This window comes from Schistocerca americana, chromosome 1 (assembly GCF_021461395.2).
Source record: "Schistocerca americana isolate TAMUIC-IGC-003095 chromosome 1, iqSchAmer2.1, whole genome shotgun sequence".
In the NCBI taxonomy this organism is placed as follows: domain Eukaryota; kingdom Metazoa; phylum Arthropoda; class Insecta; order Orthoptera; family Acrididae; genus Schistocerca; species Schistocerca americana.
The window spans coordinates 1,156,698,665-1,156,726,563 of NC_060119.1; the positions used below are offsets into that span (position 1 = coordinate 1,156,698,665).

The window sequence follows — 27,899 nt, forward strand, 5'->3', positions numbered from 1 at the left end:
CTGACGAACTGCATTAAATCCGGACAACATAGATGGAAGGTATGTCCTGCAGCATCCTTAATGCACAAGAGCTTTTTCATCTTGAATTCCCGTGGACCATAGAACGAATTTCATTCACAAAACGAGCAGCTGTCGAATGATTTGTGTGTTCCAACACTTTGACGGAAACCTATAACGGTTTTGAGGGCTCTTCTTCTCCGAGTATACCAACAATGAGATCACCGATGAAACGACCAAATACGTCTGTCGTTTTGTCGACGACTATCCGTTTAGTGATTCCTTGTGTATGATCGAACAATTTTTAGAGCCTGCTAGCTACCAAAAGTTACAAATAATTTTTTCTTAGTGTCGATTCATCAGGAATCTGCCTGCAGTATTTTCGTAGGAAATTTCGGATCTCCGTCAATTTCCTTCGATACTATTGCACTTTTTATCGCTATTAACACGCCTCCCCCTTCACTGTCCAGCCTGTCTCTGCGGTATACATTCCAACCTGAGTTTAGAATTTCATTACTGTTTATATCTGTTTACATCGGTCGGAAAGAGCTTGTTAAGTTTCTGTTCTATGAGGTCTGCTCACTAATCCGGCACGCCCGGGCTGTCAGCGTGCGTTGCTTGGTGTTCTTTTGTGCTGGATTGGTGCGCAAATTTGCATGTAGGTATCTGTTAATGAGCATCGGATTCCTGTAGTCTTTGTAACCTAGTTCACCTCTAGATCTTCTGTAGACTTCCACAAAGGAATCACTCTCTTGATTCCCATTTCTAGCGTGAACTGTAAGTTCTTATGTAAGCTGTTGAGGTGCTCATGATATCCGCGTAGACTTCCCATACGGCCGTATGACGAAAATTTCGTCTGCGTACCTCATCCACTAGAGTTGGCGCAGTGGTGCGGGATTTAGCGTGGTTTGTTCGAAAACATCCATGAACATGTCAGCTGCTACAGGTGCGATTTGGAGCCCGTAGCCATTCCGTTCGTCTGCTCATAAAATTTGCCCTGCCAACTAAAATACGTTGATGACAACACAACTGTACCAGGTCACAGATATCTGTCAGTATTTGCTCGTGTAGGATGTTTCAACCACATTCACGTTGGTAAACGGATGTCTTATGTAGTAGCTGACCATCACATCCGTAGCTACTATTTGCTGTCTCCGTATGAGCTGGATGAAATGCGAGGAATCATGAACACAAGACTCCATATGGCCAATCAAGCTGCGTAATTTGTGGCCCAGGTATTCTGATAGATAATATGTGGGCGTGTTAACACCATTGACAACTGATCTCTAAGGAGAGCCTTCATTCTGGACTTTAATAACTCCAAATTAGTGACGCAAACCACTTACAACAGCAACTTAATGAGCTAATTCCGTGCGAATGGATACAACCAGCGACATGCAATGGGCTCTGAGGTACAGTCAAGGCAAAACAGAGAAAGGCCTTATATGAGAGACGTCAGCCAACTTGAAGGCAAGGTTCAGCGTCACGGGGGAATCAAACTTATATTTCAGAACTGCCCCAAGATCCGAGATCCGCTGAGGCCACTGAGCATCCCCTGTATGCCCTCCACACTGCACGTCCAGTTTGATATCACTCGCCGCCACTATTGATTTCCGCGGCATTTCGCTTGTCACGGTGTGGTCTATACTGCCGCATTCCAGGTCCAAATTTTGTGTGAAACCAACAGATATTCTCTCTGGTGGACGAATGTCTATTTCTGCTGGAAGATCATCGCCTTCACGAGTCACGTTTGAATCATCGTATACTACGGCAGCTATTTGCTTACAGTTAATCTGCTTGTTCTTGTAGTGGTTCCAGAGCAGTAGGCGTTCTGACGACGAGGGTTGTGCCGCCAGTCGATGATACATCTAGATTATTCAGTCTGCAGTTTGAGCAAGACCTTCGAGAACACGAGCGTAACCTATGAGTATTTTCAATTGCGACGGCCATATATTCCGCAGAATATCGTTGTTAACTGCGATACCTGCCAGCGTGCGAAGACTTCGAAGTAGTTGAGATGGTGCGCATTAGACGAGTTCTTCATAAAGTTACACTTTTTCCAGACGCTTAGCAACAAGCGCATTACAAGTGCTTGCTTGATGGACGGCATTTTATCATTGCTTGGCGGCAGAGCTAGGAGGTCTTGTACTTCCGTAGCCATTTTCTCTTGAAGTGCACTAGATAACTACACTACTGGCCATTAAAATTGCTACACCAAGAAGAAATGCAGATGATAAACGGATATTCATTGGACAAATATATTACACTAGAACTGACATTTGATTACATTTTCACTCAATTTTGGTGTACAGATCCTGAGAAATCAGTACCCAAAACAACCACTTCTGGCCGTAATAACGGCCTTGAAACGCCTGGGCATTGAGTCAAACAGAGCTTGGATGGCGTGTACAGGTACAGCTGCCCATGCAGCTTCAACACGATACCACAGTTCATCAAGAGTAGTGACTGGCAGACTGTGACGAGCCAGTTGCTCGGCCACCATTGACCAGACGTTTTCAGTTCGTGAGAGATCTGGAGAATGCAATGGCCAGGGCAGCAGTCGAACATTTTATGTATCCAGAAAGGCCCGTACGGGACCTGCAACATGCGGTCGTGCATTATCCTGTTGAAATGTAGGGTTTCGCAGAGATCGAATGAAGGGTAGAGCCACGGGTCGTAACACATCTGAAATGAAATGTAACGTCCACTGTTCAAAGTGCCGTCAATGCGAACAAGAGGTGACCGAGACGTGCAAGCAGTAGCATCCCATACCATCACGCCGGGTGATACGCCAGTATGGCGATGACGAATAGACGCTTCCAATGTACGTTCACCGCGATGTCGCCAAACACGGATGCGACTATCACGATGCTGTAAACAGAACCTGGATTCATCCGAAAAAAATGACGTTTTGCCATTCGTGAACCCATCTTCGTCGTCGAGTACGCTATCGCAAGTGCTCCTTTCTGTGATTCAGCGTCAAGGATAACCCCACCCATGGTCTCCGAGCTGATAGTCCATGCTGCTGCAAACGTCGTCGAACTGTTCGTGCAGATGGTTGTTCTCTTGCAAACGTCCCCATCTGTTGACACAGGGGTCGAGACGTGGCTGCACGATCCGTTACAGCCTAGCGGATGATGCCTGTCATCTCGACTGCTAGAGATACGAGGCCGTTGGGATCCAGCACGGCGTTCGGTATTACCCTCCTGAAGCCACCAATTCCTTATTCTGCTAACAGTCATTGGATCTCGACCAATGCGAGCAGCAATGTCGCGATATGATAAACCGCAATCGCGATAGGCTACAATCCGATCTTTATCAAAGTCGGAAACGTGATGGTACGCATTTCTGCTTCTTACACGAGGCATCAGAACAACGTTTCACCAGGTAGCGATAGTCAACTGCTGTTTGTGTGTGAGAAATCGATTGGAAACTTTCCTCATGTCAGCACGTTGTAGGTGTCGCCACCGGCTCCAACCTTGAGTGAATGCTCCGAGAAGCTAATCATTTGAATATCACAGCATCTTCTTCCCGTCGGTTAAATTTCGCGTCTGTAGCACGTCATCTTCGTGGTGTAGCAATTTTAATGGCCAGTAGTGTATATTTAGTTTCATCCCACGAGATGTGGACAAGACATAGTGATTCTCAAGTTGTGCATACCACAGTACTGGGTTATCCGACCAGAAGAGTGGTGACTTAACTGCAGTCAGAGTAAGGGTACCAATTGCCGCTGGCAAATCAGAGGTTGAAGGATTCTGCTTGTTTGTCATGGTAGAAGTTGTTACTCGACCCGGTTGCTCTTAAGTGTTTCTGCGCATCGCCGTTGACGCGAAAACTTTGGAAGGTGCTTTTCATAGCGCTGGCGCATGATTCTGTCTTTCTGACGTGAAACGAGATCGTTCCATCAAGCGACTCGGAAACTCTGGGTCACCACATATCGTACGAAAGTGCAGTTTATTGAAGCACGCAACGTAACAGTTTATTACAACAAATAATCGTATGTTTGCTAAGAGCTTTCCTGTACATCTTTTGTTTTTAGCTCAGAGGCTGGGCGGAGAATCAGAATGTTTACAGTGTATTCGGCACGCATGAAATATGTAGCAGACGGCTCACTACCCCGACGTACACTAATATACGTACAAAAATAAAAAAAGAATTAAAGAAAATGCACGATGGTGTAGGGGTAGCGTCTTTGATTAGTAACCAAAACGTTATTGGTCACGAATTCGAACAGCGCCACCAGCTAAAATTTTGAGTAAAAATTATCAGCAATGGCGGCCGAAGAACTTCCAGCATAAGAATCCACCCTCATTCTCCCAACAGCCTCGTCAAAGAGGACCGGGGAGCGGACAGAGATTCAGGCCACTCTCTTGTCCTTGGGGTGGGAAACTGCCCTTAAAGGAAGAAAAATCAGCAATTATCAATGACATAAAGCTGCAGAAGGCAATGAGAACCAGTGCATTAAATACGCATAATGTGTATCCGCAGGCCATGTGGCCTGTGACTGAAAAGAAGTCATGACGAACTCTCCATGAGGTGACAATGAGAAAAATATTGAATAACCATGGAAAGTTTAACGTCTTAAGTGTCGGGGCGTGGAATGTCAGAAATAATAACGTGGTAGAGAAGTTAGAAAATCTGAGAAGGGAAATGTTAAGGCTCAATGTAGATATAGTGGGGATCGGTAAAGTGAAATGGAAAGAAGAAGACTTCCGGTCAGACGCGTATAAGATAATACCAACAGCAGCAGAAAATCGTACAACGGGAGCACGATTCGTTCTGAATAGGACGGTAGGACAGAGAGTGAGTCACTGTGAACAGTTCAGTGATAGGGTTCTTCTCATGAGAATCGACAGCAAGCCAACACTCCCAACACTGGTTCAAGTGTACATGTCGACATCGCAAGCAGAAGCTGAAGTGAAAGTATATTACGATATGTAACTGGTAATTCAGTACGTAAATGGAGATAAAAATCTATTAGTCGTGGGATATTGGAATATGGTTGTAGGGGAGGGGGTAGAAGAATGGGCTACGGGAAAATATTTACTTGATAATAGGAATGAGAGAGGAGAGGAACTAGTTGAGTTCTGCAATTAATTTCAGATTATTATAGCGAATATTCTATTCCAGAATCGCAAGTGGAGGAGGTATACTTGGAAAGGCTGGAAGGTACATGAAGATTTCAGTTATTTTACATCCTTGTCGGGCAGAGATTTCGAAATCATGTATCGGACTGTAAGGCCCAGAAGCAGATATAGACTCAGATCACAATTTGGTAATAATGAAGAGCAAGCTGGTGTGTAAGAGACTAGTCAGGAAGAATCATTACTCTAAGAAATGGGATACGAAAGTAATAAGGAGTGTAGAGTTACGCTTGAAGCTCTCTGAGGCTATAAGGAGATAATGAATAGTTGAGTATGCAGTTCAGTTGAAGAGGAATGGACATCTCTAAAAAGGGTGATAACAGAAGTAGGAGAGAAAAACGTAGATAGAAGGAGGGTAACTGCTTCAGTATATCGACGAAAGAAAGAAATACAAAAATGTTCAGTGAGATTCAGATATGCAGAAATACAAGTCACTTAGGAATGAAATATATAGAAAGAGTAGGGAAGCTAAGGTGGCTACATGAAAAAAATTAAGAAATCTAAAAAGAAATGTTTGTTGGAAGGACTGAGTAAGCAAACAGGAAATTTTAACAGCCTTCGGTGAAATTGAAAGCAACGAGGGGTAACATTAAGAGTGCAATGGGAATTCCACTATGAAATGTAGAGGATAGAGCGGATAGGTGGAAAACGTACAATGAAGCCTACAGAATTTGTAAAATCATTGGGGGGAAGTAGCAACAAATAGGTCTACCACTTTGGTGTGTAGAATGTATGAGACTGGCAATATACCATCAAACTTTCACCTTATGAGTTGCATAGCTTGCTGTTCGGAAGAGACGCTGTGCTACTGTCTGCTTGACCCTTCACTTTCCAGTCATAAATACCCGAGATTCGCCTCTTAAATAGAGGAACAGACACGAAATTTAAGAAATATGCTACTGAGAAAAAAAAGTGATAGCTGAATACGTAACTTGCCGATCTGCAGGTATGTACCAGGCGACAGTTTGGGCCTGACTTATTACCTCTTCAAAACAATCAAATGAATTATTGGTGAGCTAGAGAGTGTCTGAAAGACGCTTGCACTTAAAAATCGCTCGAGTAAATCATGTCAGAAGAAAGATACGCACGAAATTTAAGAGAGATGAGATCTGTATATCGACTGGCATTGCCACTGGATTCCCCAGAAGCCTTCTATGTAATTTTACTTTTTTGCCTGACCAGACACTTCGTCGTCTTAAATAAACGATCGGACTTTTGCTTTCAATATGCGTTTCGCATCTTCGCTTGGCGATTGTTTGACTGACAATCCAACATTTCTGCGGCATCGGTGGCTTGCGTTCACCGTTTGTACTCGTGGACTGCGTCGGCTGTCGATAACAACTGAAACACAGCGAAGTGTCACGCGGATGATACGATGTATCTCAATTAAACAAGGAAGGGAAATTACTGGCGGTCTGTTTAACTCACTGGCTGACCTGATAACAGAACAAATCGATGAACGCAGTTTTCGACCCATGGACGTTGATATGTTAGCTCATAAAGACCTCTTGAAAACTTAATTATTAGAGGTAATTCTTAGATGTTAGCTTGAACGAACGTCATTGCATCACTAAATTAACGGTGATAAGCACCCTAATGGAGCGATATCGCCGTCTGCAGGATTCTAGCGTGGATGGTTGCCGTTATAAAAGACGCCGTGTGTGCGGTCTCTGTTGTAGGCGCATCAAGGACACACCATGTCACTGACAGCGTTGCTTCTGTTGCTCCTAGCAGCGTCCGTGCGGTGCGCCCCAGGTGAGACCTGCATCTGTTTGTACGTGTAGGTATGCTCTGAGGTTCTTTCTTCAAGTGAGTGGAAGAGAATCGTTTCTTTATTCTGCCATGTATTAAGTTTTCTTTAATTTACGCTTGGGACGTGAAGAATCAGGTGGGGATCCAACAAGGTTGGCGTGGGGGAGGGAGGGGGGTGGTTCATGGCCAAACCATCCAGCTCTCTCCAACTTCCGTGATTGTCCTTTTTAGAGATGGCCATTTCTCATCAACCAACCTGCCTACTGTGTTATCCACTACCGCAGTACCTACAGTTGATACTTGATTATTTAACTGTGTGAATCTGCTACCTAATTTGCTGAATAACTGAGAAGATGAAACTTGTACGTTATTTGATTCTGAAACAGCTGAGTAAAACTGAACGTACTTAGCCTACTTTCTCTTTACTTTTTCTTATCATGTCAACACTGACCCAAAATATTCTAGCGCAACGCAGTCTGACTGCTCAAAAAAATACAACCTGACTTCAAATAATTAATTCAAAAGAATGGCCCTGACTAAAAAGAAATCCTAACAATAACCTATACATTAAGCACTTATCTCACAAATATCTTCATTATGCGAACTACTGCAATACAGCGAGCGTCGATACTGCCAGCTAAATAAAAGATTCTAACTACTAAAGCCACTAACAACTAATAGGCATGTGGTTAGCAAAGGAAAAATTTTGTTGCAAACCAAATAATGTATTTTTTTACCTTATTAATGTGACATTCAGTTCAAACACGAATATAAATCGTCATTGACATCTAGCACAAAGGTATACAATCATGAATAATATTCAATATCCAAGTCGAACATGTACAGATCGTTAGCCTACGCTAACATTTCAGACCTCTAGCCTCCAACAATGCTAACTTCTCACATCTAACATCCATCACTGCTGGCTGTTCACCTTCAACTGCCCAACAGTACTTCCATCACTGCTGGCGACTAACTTTCAACGGCCCAACAGTACTGGCGATTAACTTCCAACGAGACCGACCAGCCACAGAGTCTCTTACAAAGAAAGCGCAGTCAGATATCCAATGAAAAGAGCTGCCAACACGGAAGCAGCCCACTTACACAGTCTTCAAGAGTTTAAAGCGCATCTCATCATTACTCAGTGCCACAGTGCCTCACTCCTTGCACGTTGAACCTTCTGGGCTTCAACTCACTCTTCATCATTAATTAATTGCAATCCGAGACTTATTTGCGCCTGCAGATAACTTACAGTCCAATATCTGATTTAGAAATCTCTGTTTGACCATGATGTAATCAACTGTAATACAAGGTATCTAGAAGCCTTTCCCAAGCATACCTCCGCCACTCATGATATTTGAACCTTATATTCGCTATTACCAACTGAAATACATTACAGAACTCAATTCTTCTTCTTCTCTCTCGTTCCTGCGAACAAAACAATATTCTCAGGCAATTCCACCTTCTATATTATCCTACGCCTCCCCTTAATGCGAATCCCAGATCATTATTAGATTTTCATCTCCCTTTACATCCTGAAGTACCCGTTCAGTATGCTCATATACTTTCCCTTCATCTTCTGCTTGTGACGTTGGCAGGTATAAACTACTGTTGTCAGCATTAGTTTGCTTTCGATTCCGAAGAGACCAACCCTATCACTAAACTAATAATCATCCTGTGGTGGTGCAGCTCTTCTTTTTATGTCCGTGCTTGCTCCGAAAATAGCTCGAAGAATTCCGACTTATGCAAGACACCTTTTTTTCTGTTTTGTTTCACCCATATATGTTTCACCACTTTTTGTGCTGTCTTCAGTGGGTTATTTTTTGTTTTCTAAGTTACATGATGCTATTGGACATTTATTTTGGTAGCTACTCTGCTACACAATCTACAGATTCTCATGATTTTGATATCGTGGTACTTTCTCATATGTTGCTGGCGAAGTGAATAGGCAGATTTCATAACCTATGGTCGCTTGACACTGCACTTTTTCGTGACCGTAGGTCACGAAATGAGCCCATTCACTTTGCCAGCAACATGTGAAAAAGCACCACGATATCAAAACCGTGAGAAGTTGTAGATTGTGTAGCAGAATAACTACCAAAATAAATGTCCAATAGCATCATGTAAGTTAGAAAATAAAAAATAACCCACTGAAGATAGAACAAAAAGTGCTGAAACACATATGCGTGAAACAAAATAGAAAAAAGGATGTCTTGCATAAGGCGGAGTTCCTCGTCCTACTATCACTAAACTGCTCTCAGCAGCTCACTCTCTGCTCTACCGTCAAAGTGTAAGAGCTTATCCGAACCTGGATAAAGCAATTCGCTTGTTTTTCCAGCAGAAGAGAGCAGCAGAAGTTCTCGCATCAGATGTAATGTCCATGAAGAAACTAGGAGAGTTCATTAAAGTGTGATGAATTTTCCAGTTCCATTAAACAGAGCAATTTTTCTGTCGGGCCATATTTCCAACGCTAATGAAACTGGAATGTACTCCAAGGTTGCGCCCGCACACAGCTTAACCTGTTGGACGGAAGAATTCCGTCCTTTGTTTGTTAGTGCCATGAGTAAGTATTTAGAAGTAAAAGGTTTACCCGAAAGAGCTGCTCTTTTACTGGAGCTAGAGCTTCGGGCGATGAAATTATTTTTAAGGGTGCTTAGTGCCATGCCACTCATGCAGCCAACGGAATAGGTTGTGATCTCCGCTGCAAAACAACATTAAGTGCTCGAGACAATTCACAATTTGTGTAAGATTTGAAACAAAGTGAAGACAATTACAACAGCTCTCTCGGGGAAGGAAAGTGCAACGGCTATAACCCTGAAAAAGATTCTGAAGGTGATATTGCTACTCGTCTGACAGGAGTCGTGAAACAAATTTATGGTTGTGAAGGAGTAGGTGAGTAATTAACCCGCAAATGATTAAGCAGCTATGCCTAGGAATGCGATGTGAGCAGCTACGTGACGCACGTACAAAAGGACAAAAGCGTATGCGGTAAAGAAAGTGTACATGAGACGATATCGCGAACACCAATGAACAGAAATGTGTCGTTCTCTTGTTGGAGTATGCTGGACAAAATTCGTTTGACTGTAAACGTCTTTTGTGTTTCCGGGAAATGTGAGATGTAGTCATGAAAAAACTGAATGGGGGAACCAAATGGATGATGGTATGTACTGATTATCTTAGCCCCTTCACTGTCAACAAACTTGTGCCAATTGCCGAATATCCAGAAATTGCGAGGATAGTTGCAGAAGACATCATTTTGAAGCATAGAGCACCCCATGAGATGATTTCTGATAGTGGGAACTGACACAGGCAACAAGAGCTTGTATCTTAGGAGGTCACCAACCACACAGGTCCTGGAGGAGGGGCTGGGGAAAACTATTAACGTCATTTGTTACCAAGTACTCTTTAAAACAGTTTATAACCAACAATGCACGGCTTAAAAAAGATCGTTAAAAATTAAAATTGAGCTTAAAAATGGCATTAAATGTGAAAAAAACAGAAGTAGACAAATTAGATATTCTTTTCAACTTTCTTCACAAAAAGCTACAACTCTTCAAAACATTAAATTTTAATAATTTACAAACTGGGTTATTCTGGAAATCAGCCTTACGCAAACACAATTAGGTTATTTTTATATTTCCCCAGACATGTTTCGACACAAGTCATGCCGAGGAACACATTACCTTGAAAATTAGAATCTAGCAAAAGAGCGAGCCATGTCAGGATAGGGCAAAAACCCACAAACGACACAACAGACCCGAGATGTGGACATCTGGGCCCATTCCCCAGCGACAGCAAGCCAACAGAACGTAGATACTGCACTGCAAAATACATAGCAAACCTCTGTTGAGCAATGAACAGGTTAAATAAAATAATCGCCTTTGCCCCGGCTCTAAAAGAAATTCAATAACTAATATTAAGATTAAAACGCCACTGAATGTTAGCTCGTCTAGTGATGTTAGCTGAAGTGAACAGGTATGAGCGAGATACGTACTTAAAGCCGTAATTGCTATGGACCAAGGATCGAAATTACTAGTATCTTAAAATGCAGAAGCAGTCTTCATACTAGCATCCACAACCCAAGGTATGCCAGTGACCTATAAGCAGCTTAAAGATCAAATCAGAAGCTTAAAAACTTCAGTTGTCCTCATTTGTTTCTAGCACGATTTAAACATAATTTAACAGAGGCAGGCATCATTTAAGCATCATTCAAAAAGTTCAATTTATTTTTCTTGTTGTCGTATCCAGGGGGAAAGAAGAAGACTTACTGGACGCTAGAAACAAGTTGGGTGCCACTAAATAAAGCAGATCCCTTTTCCAAAGGCCAACATAGTGAAAAGACGTGACTTAGAATTAAACACAGGCCTCTTTGTTTCAAAATTAAATAACAAAAACAATAGTCTGCACTTTACTTTAAATTGGGGGCCCAAAATTTAAAAAAAAAATATTTACGTTAAACGTAAGCCAATTTCCCGACGGGAGAGAGTTGAGTACGTCCTGCAAACCTTTTCAGAATCACGTTAAATGGATATGAGGGAGTAGATCACAATGAAAAATATTGAAAAACCAACCGGAAGGCCAATTGCTCCAAACACAGCCAACAGCAGCCAATGACGACAAGTCTCTGGAGAACATACAAATGACACTCGCCGTAAACATAAGAAAGCGGAACCGGGATCTTTCCTCGATCAAAGAACCCGAAGAAGGCGTTGACTCGGTGCCCGGAAGAATCCTGTGGTGAAGGGGTTCCTGTCGTGTCGTCTAGTGCAGAAGGGGACACGGCCGGTGGGCTTCGTCGAATCACACCAAATTCTCCGAATGGAACTGGGGTACTGCGCGAGCGAGTACGGGCAGGGCAGGACTAGGGACGTTACGTCAACAGCCGCGCCGCTTTCCACGGAGAGCGCCGACCGCCAACGCTCACACCAGAGAAACGGTGTGCCGGCAATGCTGATCAGTTGCTCACGTTCCACCGTAACACCACCCACAATAACCGCCCATGTCCCGTCTTCCACCAGAGACAAAACCAAAGACCCTCTAACCGGCCAATACACGGTGCTCAAAAGGCCGGCGCGAGCTATGGAACTCGGCACGCGGCTCAAAAACATTTCCAGTCGAAAATAGTATCAGAGATAATTTCACGTTGTGGTATCTCCTCCAGGGTGGCAGCTGCCTACCACTCACATTCGAATGGCATCACCGAACGCTTTAACAAGACGTTACCGGATGTGTTCTCCAAGTACGTTGAAGTTTAACAAAGAAATTGGGACAAAATGCTGTCCGTCGTGACATCCGCATATAACGCAGCGAAGCAAGATTGTACAAACTTCACACTGATTCTTTTCCTCCACAGTCACAAGTCAAAAAAGGCAGGGGTTGTACTGGTACCGTTTCAATCGGGCAATACTTAAGATGAAACACCTCATCATCATGGATCGAAGAAACAAATATGGCACTCATATAGACCCTGGTAGCCCAGGAGAAGTACCGAGAGTGCATAACACGAAGCACTGACCCCTGAGATTCAGCCTGGTATGGGTTTTTACACCCGAGCGAAATTTTAACTGTGGGAAACGTTACTAAACCCTTGCTCTGGGGCGTATCGTACCTTTCGTCGCTTGTCGGGTATCACAAACGAAGTCGAGGATTAAGGCGCTTCATGAGTAGACCTACTACAGTCCTGAGGTGCAAATCGACGACGGGGCCTTCTCAAGAGCCGGCAGCGGTGGTCTAGCGGTTCTGGCGCTGCAGTCCGGAATCGCGGGACTGCTACGGTCGCAGGTTCGAATCCTGCCTCGGGCATGGGTGTGTGTGATGTCCTTAGGTTAGTTAGGTTTAAGTAGTTCTAAGTTCTAGGGGACTTATGACCTAAGATGTTGAGTCGTATAGTGCTCAGAGCCAGAGCCTTCTCAAGAATCGCGAAGTTTCGACGGGATGGCCTACGTTCGACGTTCATGACAGTACATAGCAAGTCTGAACACGACCAGAACGCGTCCGCAGCTCGTGGTCGTGCGGTAGCGTTCTCACTTCCCGCGCCCGGGTTCCCGGGTTCGATTCCCGGCGGGGTCAGGGATTTTCTCTGCCTCGTGATGACTGGGTGTTGTGTGATGTTCTTAGGTTAGTTAGGTTTAAGTAGTTCTAAGTTCTAGGGGACTGATGACCATAGATGTTAAGTCCCATAGTGCTCAGAGCCATTTGAACCACGACCGGAACGCGTGGATCCGCTAGCTCTGCGACAAAATGGGCTATTGACAACATCCAGATCCACAGTAAGAAATTCCGGGAAAGCTTACTGCTGTTTCTCCAGCAGAGGGAGCGGCGCAGCTAGTTGTGTTGCTTGTCTTGTGGAGTGACGGCTGGCGTCGCTTGTTGGTGTGCCGCGGGTCGCTAGTTCCAACCCGAACACCGACAGTTACTAAGTATTTACCGTATCTGGGAGGTTCTCGAAAGTTCTTTCTTTCAGTGATGTTCGCATATTCTTGTTTATTCGACATTTGTATAAACCTGGGGAAAATGCTGCTATCGGAGCACAAAAAAGGGCGAATATCCTTCTGTTTAAAAGATTGACTGCAAAATCGGGTATCAGCTGTTTCATTCTACCTTCCTCAGTACCTTTTTTAAGTTTTCCCAAAAATTTTGTCATACGAACATATTCGCAATGTGTTTAACTTGCAGCTCATCTCTCATTCCCAAAAAAAATGGTTCAAATGGCTCTGAGCACTATGGGACTTAACATCTGTGGTCATCAGTCCCCTAGAACTTAGAACTACTTAAACCTAACTAATCTAAGGACATCACATACATCCATGCCCGAGGCAGGATTCGAACCTGCGACCGTAGCAGTCGCGTGGTTCCGGACTGAGCGCCCAGAACCGCTAGACCACCGCGGCCGGCTCTCTCATTCCCATAAGCTTCCCTTACGCAGTAGTCAGTCGCTGTAACTCTCTCATACCCATCTACTCCCATTAGCTCAATCTTAGTCACTCATTCATTTGTGTGTCTATCCCCTGTCTCACAGCAACAGTCTCCATCGTTCTCCCCCCACTGCCACTGTGTTCCTCTTGCTCTCTGTCATTGCTACTGCCACAGTCCTTTCTTCCCACTACTTCTGTCTCTTCTAGTAATACGTTGATAGTTTAATTACATGACACTGAAATAGCGTAAACTAATTTTACACCACAGACCAGGTTTCACGTGCACAAAAATTTTGGATTTGTTTCAGTAGCACAACATGGGCTTCCCGGAACCCTTCTGATGATAATAGACTTAAACTCTGACAAATCACAGTATATACAGTTACACACAGTAAATGGAATGACACCATTAATAAATATAGACTTCGATCAGAAATCGGTAGCTAAGGCAGAATATTCAAAATTTCTGGGTGCATGCATTGATGAGGGGTTGAACTGGAAAAAACACACTGAGGATATGCTGATACGTTTGAGTTCGGCTACTTATATTATTTGGGTCATTGCAAATTTTGGCGATATACATCTCAGTAAATTAGCTTACCACGCCTATTTTCATTCTCTGCTTTTGTATGGCATCATAGTCTGGGGTAACTCATCATTGAGTAAAAGAGTGTTCATTGCACAAAAGCGTGTAATCAGAATAATTGCTGGAGCTCATCCAAGATCATCCTGCAGACACTTATTTAAAGAGCTAGGGATCTTCACTGTAGCCTCACAATATATATATTCACTTACAAAATTCGTTATTAACAATCCGAACGAATTCAAAAGTAATAGCAGTGTACATGGCTACAACACTAGGAGAAAGGATGGTCTTCACTACTCAAGGTTAAATCTAACTTTGGCTCAGAAGGGGGTAAATTATGCTGCCACAAAAGTCTTTGGTCACTTAGCTAATAGCATCAAAAGTCTGACAGATAGCCATATAGCATTTAAAAGGAAATGAAAAGAATTTCTTAATGCAAATTCCGTCTACTCATTAGATGAATTTTTGGATATAGTAAGTTGGTAATTTCTCCAACCGCCACAAAAAAGTAGTGTCATGTAATATTTTGTGTAATGTAATATCTTGTATAGACACATTTTCTTAACCTGACACGTTCCATGTCATTACGAAGTGTCGTATTCATGAACTATGGAACAAGTACTAATCTAATCTAATCTATTCTAGAAACACTTTACAACATATTGCTCTGTGCTACGTCACTTCATAAACTACGTTTTCGCCTCACACGGGATCTTAAGAGCGTATTTTAAGTGTGCAAGTAGGGTAAATTTGAACCTCTGTATCTCGGGAACGGATAAGCATACGAAGAAAAATTTTCAGCATTGTTCGAGATCGGGAATTTAGGAATAGATTCTAAATGCTACAGTCATTTGCTGAGCATAGCTGCCTTGAAATCCGTGACTCCATTTTAGTACCCAAAACCTGTTCTTGAGGTGTTTCTCGATTAGAGATAAAATTTTTGAAAACTGGAAGATGACACTTCTAGATAAATACCTAGAGAATACTCGCATACCATCAAAATTTGAGCGATTTTCTGCGGTTATTTATTATTTAGCTTTCTGCTCACATCCGATTTTACGTGTGCATGTTACGGTACAAATAAGGTAGCTTCGAACCTCTGTACCTGCGTTTATCCATTATTAACTAGAGTCTGAAAGAAACGACATCAATTTTCAGTCCATCCCAGATAAGATTTCGAAGTGGTGGAAAGACTGACAACTTGCATTAAATGTCCAGAGACGAAAAATTTGGCACATTACCAAAAAAGGAAAAAAAAACGAAATTATATCTACGATATCAATGAATCGTAGTTGTAATTGGTCAACTCATCCAAATACCGAGTGTAACAGTTCGTGTGAATAGCAAATTGAGCAATCACGTAGATTCAGTCGTAGGTAAATCAGATGGTAAACTTTGATTCATTGGAAAACGCTAAGGAAATGCAAACAGTCTACAAAGAAGAATACTTATGTAAGACTCGCACGACCAAGAATATTGCTAAACGTGTGATACTCCTACAAGATAGGAGTAACAGGGTATATTGAACGTATGTAGAGGATAGCACAGATTTTTTTGACATGTAAGGGAGCGTCATGGAGACGCCAAAAAAACTGAACGGGCAAATGGCTGAAGACAGACGGAAACTACCGTGTGAAAAACACAATAAGGTTCAGGGAGCAGCTTTAAGTGATGAATCCCAGACTATACTACAATGCCCCAGATATCGCTCCTGCATGGATCGAGAAAACAAGATTATAAAATGACAGCTCCCACAGAGGCATCTAAGCAATCATCTCCCATGCACCATACGAGAATGGAATGGGAAGAAGCCCTGACAGCTGGTGCAATGGGAAGTACCCTCTACCGACCAGTTCATGGTGGCTAATATAGCAAGGATGTAGATGTAGCCACGGTTTCAGAATTTGCAATATCCTTGAATTTCTAAATAACCCCAAAGTTTGTGTTCATCATGTATCACATCAACTGACAAACAAACACACACAGGAACATTTTGAAACTCATAATCGGATTAAAATTAACTTTGTGTTCTGCCTTACGGCAGGTCTTGTCATGGGCGAAGCTTCGTCAGAGCGGTCCACAGCATGAGCGTCTAGGGAAGTGATGCCAGTGGTGGTTTTCCGTTGCCTTCCACTAATTATGATGAAATGATAATGTGGACATCACAACACCCAGTCCCTGAGCGGAGAAAATCTCCGACACAGCTGGGAATCAAACCTGGGCCTCTTGGCGTGACAGACCGCCGCGCTGACCACTCAGCTATCGGGGCGGACACAATCGGATTTAAAACATTAATTGTGGTATCACATGTCGATACCGCCCCATGGGCATCTTAGCAACGGACTTGCAAGTTTCCGTGAGACGCCGATAGCGGTGGTGGGGGATCCAATGGACCCAATGGAGCATGCCCGCTGGGCCACACCCCTGGCTGCTCTGTACCACGGGCGCCCTCTGCCCCCACAACACAGGAGGCCCGGCAGCAGCGACTCAGCCCCACTCGCGCTTGGAGCATCTTCCTTGTAACACTCTTCCAGCTGGACTCTATTTCTTGTTGCGTCATTTGTAATTAGTCTTCGTATGTTTGAAGAAATAAAAGTTAAGCAGATCTGCTGTTCGCTGCGTTACTTGTTCACTAAGCATTTCTGCTCCAGTCCAGCTTTTCTACGACGACAGTTGCCACGTCACTCTGTAGCCCACCTCTCCTTACTGTTGTGTACAGAGTCATACACAACAATAGCAACCGCTCAGGACATGTGCACGCTTTCTTTCTTTCTTTCTTTCACTTGCGCCTTCGTCCCGCAATGGTCGCTGGGTCGGCGTGGTTACAACAGATTTGGGAAGGTTAATTGAAAGGGGTGGCCGGATGCCCTTCCTGCCGTCACCCCATACCCCCCAGGATGGAATCAGTGTACCCCAGCTATCTGCATCCAGTGTAAACCATGAAATAGTGCGGAAGTGTTACAGATGTCGGCGTGTCGTGTAACTGAGGTGGGATGTGGGGACCAGCCCGGTATTCACCTAGCCGATGTGGAAAACCGCCTGAAAACCACATCCAGGCTGGCCGACACACCGGCCCACGTCGTTAATCCGCCGTGCGGATTCGATCCGGGGCCGGCGCGCCTACCCGAGTCCAGGAAGCAGCGCATTAGCGCTCTCGGCTAACCTGGCGGGTGATGACATGTTCTTGCGTCAGCACAAATTGTAAATATGGCGGCAAATCATGGCTTAGAAACATTCATCTAATCATCTTCACCTACAGCAGAAATTCAGAAGCCTAACTTCTCCAAGGAAGACGATGATGACGGTACTTTGGGATATTAAATGTCCACTGCTGATTCATCACACTCCTAAAGGTCGAACATTCTGAGACCGATATACCCCCTTGTAACATCCCCCCTGGAGAATGACAAACCCTAACGTATAACGTAATGGACCCCTCTGACTGTCTGGTACGGTAAGTGGTAGATTTACAGGGGTGTGTGGCAGGTCCTCTTTGTGACTACCCTGCACAGTGGCAGCGTAATCAGCCTCTGCTCTTTCTCGACCTATTATCTTACCTGCCCATACCTGCAGTTCAGTCGCTCGTACGTTATTCGCCACCCTGTGGATTCTGGACTTAGTAAATACGTAGAACTAAGGTTTTGGAGAGGAATTCCGGTGCTACGTAATAACGCAACGCAGCTCTGATAAAAGTAATTATATTCTAGAGACACATTGACCTCAAAATCCTTTGATACAATTTATTACAAACAAATTGAAAAATCGTAATTTTCACACCAAAATCCAGCCAGATAGCGGTCAGACGGAAATGCCCCTCTAGGTGGGTTTAAGACCGCTGTCGGATACTAATTTCATTTGGTGGTTGTCTCAATCAGGCTACTCTCAGCTGTGATCGTATTAATATAATTCTCTCAGCTGCCACGTGGGTCTTTTAATGCACAAGGCCAGGATCTTGTATTACTGGATGCCACGGAACTCAGTGTTTCCTTACACTTGATACACCACATAAAAAATAATCATGGTCATAACCAATTGGTCATAATGATTATCGACAGAAAACAAAAACAGAATTGCAACAGGAGGAGCGTCACAGCAGCTGACTTACCGTGTTCAATGACTGTCGTGTTGTTCCATGCACTAGCCACAGACAATCCAGAGCTAATAGAGAGCATCATGACTGGTACAGGGATTAGTGATCACAAGGTCGTTGTAGCTAGGCTCAATACCGTTTCTTCCAAATCCACCAGAAACAAACGCAAAATAATTTTATTTAAAAAAGCGGATAAAGTGTCACTAGGAGCCTTCCTAAGAGACAATCTCCATTCCTTCCGAACTGACTATGCAAATGTAGACGAGAAATGGCTCAAATTCAAAGATATAGTAGCAACAGCAATTGAGAGATTCATACCTCATAAATTGGTAAGAGATGGAACTTATCCCCCATGGTACACAAAACAGGTGCGAACGCTGTTGAAGAGGCAACGGAAGAAGCATGCGAAGTTCAGAAGAACGCGAAATCCCGAAGATTGGCTAAAATTTATAGACGCGCGAAATTTGGCACGGACTTCAATGCGAGATGCCTTTAATAGGTTCCACAACGAAACATTGTCTCGAAATTTGGTAGAAAATCCGAAGAAATTCTGGTCGTATGTAAAGTACACAAGCGGCAAGACGCAGTCAATACATTCGCTGCGCAGTGCCGATGGTACTGTTACCGACGACTGTGCCGTTAAAGCGGAGTTATTGAACGCAGTTTTCCGAAATTCCTTCACCAGGGAAGACGAATGGAATATTGCAGAATTTGAAACACGAACAGCTGCTAGCATGAGTTTCTTAGAAGTAGATACCGTAGGGGTTGCGAAGCAACTCAAATCGCTTGATACGGGCGAGTCTTCAGGTCCAGATTGAATACCTTAGGTTCCTTTCAGATTACGCTGATACAATAGCTCACTACTTAGCAATCATATACAACCGCTCGCTCACCGATAAATCTGTACCTACAGACTGGAAAATTTCGCAGGTCGCACCAGTGTTTAAGAAGGGTAGTAGGAGTAATCCATCGAACTACAGACCTATATCATTGACGTCGGTTTGCAGTAGGGTTTTGGAGCATATACTGTATTCAAACATTATGAATCATCTCGAATGGAACGATCTATTGATATGTAATCAGTATGGTTTTAGAAAACATCGTTCTTGTGCAACGCAGCTAGCTCTTTATTCGCACGAAGTAATGGCCGCTATCGACAGGGGATCTCAGGTTGATTCCGTATTTCTGGATTTCCGGACAGCTTTTGACACCGTTCCCCACAAGCGACTTCTAATCAAGCTGCGGGCCTATGGGGTATCGTCTCAGTTGTGCGACTGGATTCGTGATTTCCTGTCAGGAAGGTCGCAATTCGTAGTAATAGACGGCAAATCATCGAGTAAAATTGAAGTGATATCAGGTGTTCCCCAGGGAAGCGTCCTGGGACCTCTGCTGTTCCTGATCTATATAAATGACCTGGGTGACAATCTGAGCAGTTCTCTTAGGTTGTTCGCAGACAATGCTGTAATTTACCGTCTAGTAAGGTCATCCGAAGACTAGCATCAGTTGCAAAGCGATTTAGAAAAGATTGCTGTATGGTGTGGCAGGTGGCAGTTGACGCTAAATAACGAAAAGTGTGAGGTGATCCATATGAGTTCCAAAAGAAATCCGTTGGAATTCGATTACTCGATAAATATTACAATTCTCTAGGCTGTCAATTCAACTAAGTACCTGGGTGTAAAAATTATGAACGACTTTGTTGGAAAGACCACATAGATCGCCGGCCGGTGTGGCCGAGTGGTTCTAGGCGCGTCAGTCTGGATCCGCGCGACCGCTACGGTCGCAGGTTCGAATCCTGCCTCGGGCATGGATGTGTGTGATGTCCTTAGGTTAGGTAGGTTTAAGTAGTTCTAAGTTCTAGGGGACATGACCTCAGATGTTAAGTCCCATAGTGCTCATAGCCATTTGAACCATTTTTGAACCACATAGATAATATTGTGGGGAAGGCGAGCCAAAGGTTGCGTTTCATTGGCAGGACACTTAGAAGATGCAACAAATCCACTAAAGAGTTAGCTTACACTACACTCGTTCGTCCTCTGTTGGAATATTGCTGCGCGGTGTGGGATCATTACCAGGTGGGATTGACGGAGGACATCGAAAGGGTGCAAAAATGGGCAGCTCGTTTCGTATTATCACGTAATAGGGGAGAGAGTGTGGCAGATATGATACGCGAGTTGGGATGGAAGTCATTAAAGCAAAGACGTTTTTCGTCGCGGCGAGATCTATTTACGAAATTTCAGTCACCAACTTTCTCTTCCGAATGCGAAAATATTTTGTTGAGACCATCCTACATAGGTAGGAATGATCATCAAAATAAAATAAGGGAAATCAGAGCTCGAACAGAAAGGTTTAGGTTTTCATTTTTCCCGCGCGCTGTTCGGGAGTGGAATGGTAGAGAGACAGTGATTGTGGTTCGATGAACCCTCTGCCAACCACTTAAATGTGAATTGCAGAGTAATCATGTAGATGTAGATGAAGCTTTGCTCAATTATCTATTTGTGTCTGTGTCGCAGTAATTGTCACATATTAAGATAAACATTTATTCACAGTCAAAATAACTTCATCACCTACGCGAAAGCTACTTTGTCACGGTCTTATTCAGATTTACTCAAAAATCAAAGCTCAGTTGGTAATCTTACGGGAGCGCAAAACCGGCTGCTCCCCTGTCGAACAGCTAGTCCTCAACAATTGCGTGCTGTACGCCCCTTCTCCCCCACTAATCTGTTTGTGACATCAGCACCATCTTTTTCCTTAAGACAGACTCATTTTACCTTTTACTGTCACTGTTGCTTTCTGCGCATATACACTTTTGATCTACACTCTTCTTCAAATTTTACCCTGGCCCTCTGCTCTAATTAAAAGTTTTGTTTTCAAACGAACTACTTTTTTACCCTTTGGCAGCCTCTGGTCGGACCAGTCCACCTTCTCCATCCCCAAGAGGGCTTCACCTGTGGGCCGGCCGGTGTGGCCGAGACGTTCTAGGCGCTTCAGTCTGGAACCGCGCGACCGCTGCGGTTGCAGGTTCGAATCCTGCCTCGGGCATGGATGTGTGTGATGTCCTTAGGTTAGTTAGGTTTAATTAGTTCTAAGTTCTAGGCGACTGATGACCACAGAAGTTAAGTCGCATAGTGCTCAGAGCCATTTGAACCATTTTTTTCTTGGGGACTGATGACCTCAGATGTTAAGTCCCATAGTGCTCAGAGCCATTTGTCCACCTGTGGATACTACGTCGTATTTCTAAGCTACTCCTGGCTTTTCTGTGTACTTCCGCCTTCTCGTTCTTGCAAGTCACCATGCTGGCCTACCGCGCCCGACTCGGCTCTTATCATAACCCTTCTGCACGCTACCTCCGCTCTGGCCGTTCGTCTGTCTGCCATCCAGCTGCATTCTAATCGGCATTCGCTTAATTAAAAAGGCTACAACTTCAATTCATTGCCCGTACAACAACCGGGTTTCCTTCTGAAGCCACCTCATATTCTTAGCTATCGAATGAAGTTATCTGAAGCGTGGTCACTCGTACGCAGCACATTGTCACGTTTCACAGTGATAGCTACTACGAGATCTTGAGCCCATAATTATAGCGGAAAAGGAGACGGAAGCTTCCCAACGTTTAATCTATTTTATGAAAATGCCTGAGCCGGCAGTTGTAGCCGACCGGTTCTAGGCGCTTCAGTTCGGAACGGCGCGACTGCTAAGGTCGCAGGTTCGAACCTTGCCTCGGGCATGGATGTGTGTGATGTACTTAGGTTTAAGTAGTTCTAAGTGTATTGGACTGATGACCTAAGACGTTAAGTCCCATAGTGCTCAGAGCCATTTGAATCATTTTTCAAAATTCCTGTCCTCGTACAACTGGAAAAAATACAGAGAATTCTAAATCCTTTTTTTTTAACTGCTGGAGCAACCACCGTATTATTCTGATCAAGTTCCAAGTGATTTTTTGACGGAGGAGACCATGCGCGAATCCAGTTTCTCGTGGGACGACGAAGCTCTGAACGTTACCAGACACTGTGAAGTACTAGAAACATGAAATTCGTTAGGGTCAGGTTTTTGTTAAGAAGGGAAAGAGTGGGAGAGAATCAAACGTATCTTTACGGGGACACATTTCCCGCAACATAAAGTGGGTGGCTAGTAGGCACTGAAGAAGGAATGTGAAAAGTGAGGCTCTGATGATCTTGAGCTGGTACCAGATATCTCACAGAGCAGAGCACTGACAACAGTGTCGCGGAAATATTTTCCAAAAACAGGTTTCACTGATGTGACATGGTAACCGCCGCACGAGTGACCATTCGTATAATACAGAATAAGTGTTGCTGATTCTTAGTGATAAATCCTGGTTCCTATGACTGTCAACAATGCCTGTAGGATCATTGTATGAAGCATCCACGGTAAATATACGACCTTTTATAGGTGGCGCAGTGCAGCGAAAGATGTCGGTACCACAGGGACGCATAGTCAACGGCGAAGAAGCGGAACCAGGCGAATTTCCTTTCATGGTAAGTACTACAAAAAAAAGCTTGACGGTGTAAATTTCACTCTCTAAAAAGAGGAAAATCATATGGTGACGATCAGGTTTAGTTATTTTGCCCTCCAGTAACTCTCTACACATTAATGAGTCTCTCCTTTACAGGGGAAAGGAGAAAGGGATTCTTCAGGTACCTGCCTATTGCTGTAGGTCTTTTACGGTAAGGTATCTCTGGAACTTCAGTATTGTTTTCCTTGTTTATATACTCTGAAGTTGGAAACCGAATGTAACAAAATAACAGGAAATCACTGGTATGGACTCGTATCCAATACAGGCAAACCACGATAAGTGAGAGTTCAAGGGACCAGAAATTTTACCCTATTTATAGACGTTAGCAGAGGTTCACAAAGAACTCCTAATACTTTTAGAGGTTATTCTTAATGTAGGTGTACACGCTACGAGAAGCTGTGTACAATGGCATACTCTCAGGCAGTCGAGGGCGTATCATCCACTCGACAGAATTTCATGGAGTTAGGATATGTATAATTGTGTATGGTGGTGCAGCCATCGGATGGCGACGCCAAATACAGACGCCATTAGCCTTATTTGAGAGAAGGTGGCTATGATCTAGCACCGAGTTCAGGGTTGTCCCTTTCTTTGCCTTCCATATTTCTCCATAGCGAGACAAGAAAAACCGCCCTTCACAGTCACACTATCTGTGCAGAAGCATACGTTACGCTTCATACAGTGTCAACAGGAGGGCCGGCTGAGAATCGTCATTGGCGGAGCATTACAGGGAAACTTTTTAGTGGAATATGAACAAATTTCCCGATCATTATATTGAAATATTACGAGCTATAGAATGGGAGAGTGATTTTTCTGAGATTATTCTGAATGTTTTTTCCGATTATTATTTCGAGAAGACAGAGAACTAACTCATGAGGTCAACATTTCGGATTCGCTATCGTGGAGGAGGGTTCCAGCGACCATAAAGGTATGATAACATTAATGTCTACCTATGTTATAAGATGTAGAGGCCTGGAGTATGACCTCGACGCTACGAGGAGGTGAGGCTGGCTGAATTAGGTGAGTATGTCTTGCAGTTCAGTACCTGACGACTGACTGCAGTGGTGTAGTGGCAGGTATCGGACGGTGACCCTTCATGGAAACAGTACTGGTTGAATAATCCGTTTATTTCACAACAAGTACATCGGCGAAGGAAGGACTGAGTAGGCGGCCAGTGCCCTCTGTGACGTTGGTGGTCTCAGCTGGTGAGGCGTGCTGATGTCAGCAGCGGGCAGTTGGAAGGCTAGAGCACTGCATCTCCTCTCAGGTGATGCAGCAGTTGGCAAAGCTGTTGCTGTGAGCATGGCACCAGCTGGTCTGAAGGAAAGGATGGCGACCCCGCCCTCCCCCTGCCCCTTTCTAGAAAAAGAAAAACAACTACGCTCTGGGTTAGCAGTTGATAACTAGGAATTTAGGTGGAAGGGTTTCGGATATGGTAACACTAATGGAAGGACTGGGGTTCACACATAGCTGCTTCAGCGTTCATAGCCTTTAATATCCTTGGACTATACACCAAAAGTACAGAATCCTAAAAACAATTAACAGTCATCGAATAGTTAGCTACAGTTAACAGAAGTTCCCTGATCACATTTCAAGCATTATCGAACAGCTGCTATTAAGTTTGAAGCCACCATCATTCTGTACACAGGCTAATTATAGTAAATGTCTGAAGATGGCCTTGTAAGCCGAAAACCGGTTAACAATAAAAGTAATATTGTTTGATGCTTTTCATTTATTATTATGCTAATTATAGCGTTATCAAAACAATTAGCAGTCACTGAATAGTTAGCTACAGTTAACCAAAATTCCCTGATCAGATTTTAAGCAAGTGATTTTTAAATAGCTGTTATTAATTATAAACTGGCTGTCATTCAGTAGACATCAAAACACAGAATTAAAAAAAAAAACAATTAACAGTCACTGAATAAGTAACTAAAGTTATGAAAAATTCACTGATCAGATTATACAAATAATTTTTTAAAAAAGAGTTGCTATTAATTTTGAAACCCTGTCTTTCTGTACAAATGATAATTACAGAATTATCAAAACAATTAACAATCACAGAAGAGGCAGCTATAGGTATCCACAACACACTGATCAGTTTTTAACCAAATGACCTTTAAACAGCTGCTATTAATTATAAATGGTGGTTGCATAAGCCCCACAGGGGGTGGGGGTGGGGGGGTCGGGTGGGGGGAAGAGCGATATGTAAGTAAATACATGGAAGTTACTTACATTGGACAGGATGGCCGCTGTCCGTCCACTCCTTAAGCCTGGAAGAGATCCTCACTAGCGTCGAACAGGCCGTATAACCTCCCAGTCGCTGGTGTGTTTCCCAAAATATCATGCCCAATCAAGGAAACCGACGCGCTGGGCAGTCGATAACTCACAGTCAAAATCAGGCTCGGTGCCTTCAGAGGAGCCGATTCGCTCTCTCGTGTACCGTCCAGAACTCCAAACATCTTGTTCCCCCAGCCGACTCCCTCCGCACACCACACACTCACTGACTAAAACTTTGTCGCTTAGTGGCTGTTGTCCCCAACGATGACGCCACATGCACACTTCTACAGTTATTCAGACAAAGATTGTCAACGATGGGTGAAATTAATAGCAGACGCAGCCCGTATGGCTCACAGTATAGGGGGAGGAAACCTTCCGCCACACACTGTTAGGTGGCTTGCTGAGTATGATGTAGATCAGACGAGTTTTTGGATGTCCGCAGCAGTTGGGACTCAGCAGTACTTTGTCGTTTTTCAGCTGTCGCTGCAGCAGGGTGAGGCTCACTGGTGCGGCGCCTCCATCTTGAACGAGCAGTGGGGGATCACCGCAGCCCACTGTCTCAAACAGTGAGTAATTATGTCATTACAGTCGTCTGTGGCAGATGATAGAACTAGTTAGTTAACACGTCTAAGTAAGACGATACAATAACGACAGATTGGGTACGACAATTGATATGGTGTCATGTTATGTTAATGTTTCTCCATAGATACACGAGCGGACCCTTTGTTGCCATTTCAGAAATGTCCGGCACGCAACATCCACTTTTTTCCACAGTAACCTATATCCATCACTGATCAACAACGAAGCTACTGAATGCTATTGAAAATACTCAAACTACACAAGAACAACTGCAGTATGCCAAAGTACGACTGATCTAGGCCACTCTTTTGGCGTGAAGTTCTAGTACTAATCTTCATGTGATGCACTTATTATTCGTCAAACATTCGACCTGAAACACAAGTTCATGCCATCTTACATAGGTCATCAAACATAAACCATTCCTCAAACTGTTGAGAAAAGCATTAGCTCAAGTTAAACAGAAAGGATCATTGTTTTCGAACATGTCTACTTCAAACCAGCAATCTGTAAACATTTATCAGTGAGACAATATGTGTTACATCTGCTTTATGTAGCGAAAAATACAAGCAAAGGAACAATAAACAGTTCCATCTGACGGAAGGAAAGAAACAGTTACAAAATGTCACATCCTGTGTATTAATTCACAGTATATATCATTCAAAACTTACTGTCAAATAGAAGTTATAAGGCGATTAGCAATTACAAAGTACAATAACTTATCCTGGGCACCTCTTCGATACATCTTCATCATCTATTACAAACACAATAAAAAATAAGATGTTACTGGGGTATACAAATATAATACAACAGTCACCAAGGCAACACCTATGGAAGAAGAGTTATTATATATTAACCATGACTATATTAATCTTAGTTCTAACACGTAAATACATCGATTTACTAGTTAAAAAAGAAATTAGTTAATAGTTTACATCAATTCGTGAATACATCAATGTAAAGGGAAAAAGTAGACGAAACATTCAGGGTCTTAATCAACAGTAATCTCACAACACAATCATTTGAATACTGAAGAACATCACAGTTTTCGACTTTAAAACACATAAATCAATGTCATTCACTTCATATCCCATTAACAACTCATCTACGTCTACATCTAAATGGATTAAACATAAATGCCTGGCAAAGGTTTCATCGAATCACCTTTACAATAATTCTCTATTATTCTACTCTCGTACAGGGGGCGTAAAGAACGAACACGTGTATCTTTCCATGCGATCTCTGCTTTCCCTTACTTTAATATGATGATCATTTCTCCCTATGTAGGTCGGCGTCACCAAAATATTTTCGCATTCAGAGGAGAAAGTTGGTGACTAAAATTTCGTGAGAGGATTCCGCCGCAATGAAAAACGCATTTGTTTTAATTATGTCCATCCCAAACCCACTATCATGTCCATGACACTCACTCCCCTATTTCACGATAGTACAGAACGTTTTGGTGTTCTTTGAACTTTCTCGATGTACTCTGTTTATCCTAACTGATAAGGATCCCATACCGAGTACAATGCTCCAAAAGAGGACGGACTAGCGTAGTCTCTTTAGTAGCTCTGTTACATTTCCTAATGATTCTGACAATAAAACAGTCTTTGGTTTGCTTCACCCACAATATTTTCTATGGGTACTGTCAAATTAAAAATTTTTCATGATTCTAATTCCTAGGTATTTAGTTCAATTTGTGGCCTTGAGATTCAACAGATTTGTCATGTAACCGAAGTTTAACAAATTCCTTTTAGCACTCACGTGGATGACCTCACACTTTCCGTTATTTAGGGTCAATTGCCAATTTTTGCACCATACAGATATCTTTCCTAATCGTTTTGCAATTCGTTTTGATCTTCTGATGACTTTGCAGGATGATAAACGACAGCATCGTCTCCAAACAACCTATGACGGCTGCTCAGATCGTCTACTAAATCGTTTAAATAGATAAGGAACAGCAAAGGGCCCATAACACTACCTTTGCCAACGCCAGAAACCACTTCTGTTTTATTCGATTACTTTCCATCACTTAATA

The 27,899-nt window shown here is 43.3% G+C and overlaps 2 protein-coding genes across 2 annotated transcripts in view; one reads left to right on the top strand and one right to left on the bottom strand.

Moving 5' to 3' along the window:
• The window catches only part of LOC124597551 (mite allergen Eur m 3-like), a 91,755-nt gene extending 67,443 nt beyond the window's left edge, over positions 1-24,312 (bottom strand). The window contains exon 1 of the mRNA XM_047135944.1: positions 24,152-24,312. Coding sequence (XP_046991900.1) covers positions 24,152-24,312 — 161 coding nt within the window. The remainder of the gene's footprint in view (positions 1-24,151) is intronic.
• A 1,240-nt stretch (positions 24,313-25,552) lies between these two features.
• The window catches only part of LOC124597567 (trypsin-like), a 38,962-nt gene continuing 36,615 nt past the window's right edge, over positions 25,553-27,899 (top strand). The window contains exons 1-2 of the mRNA XM_047135945.1: positions 25,553-25,631; positions 25,731-25,854. Coding sequence (XP_046991901.1) covers positions 25,553-25,631; positions 25,731-25,854 — 203 coding nt within the window. The remainder of the gene's footprint in view (positions 25,632-25,730; positions 25,855-27,899) is intronic.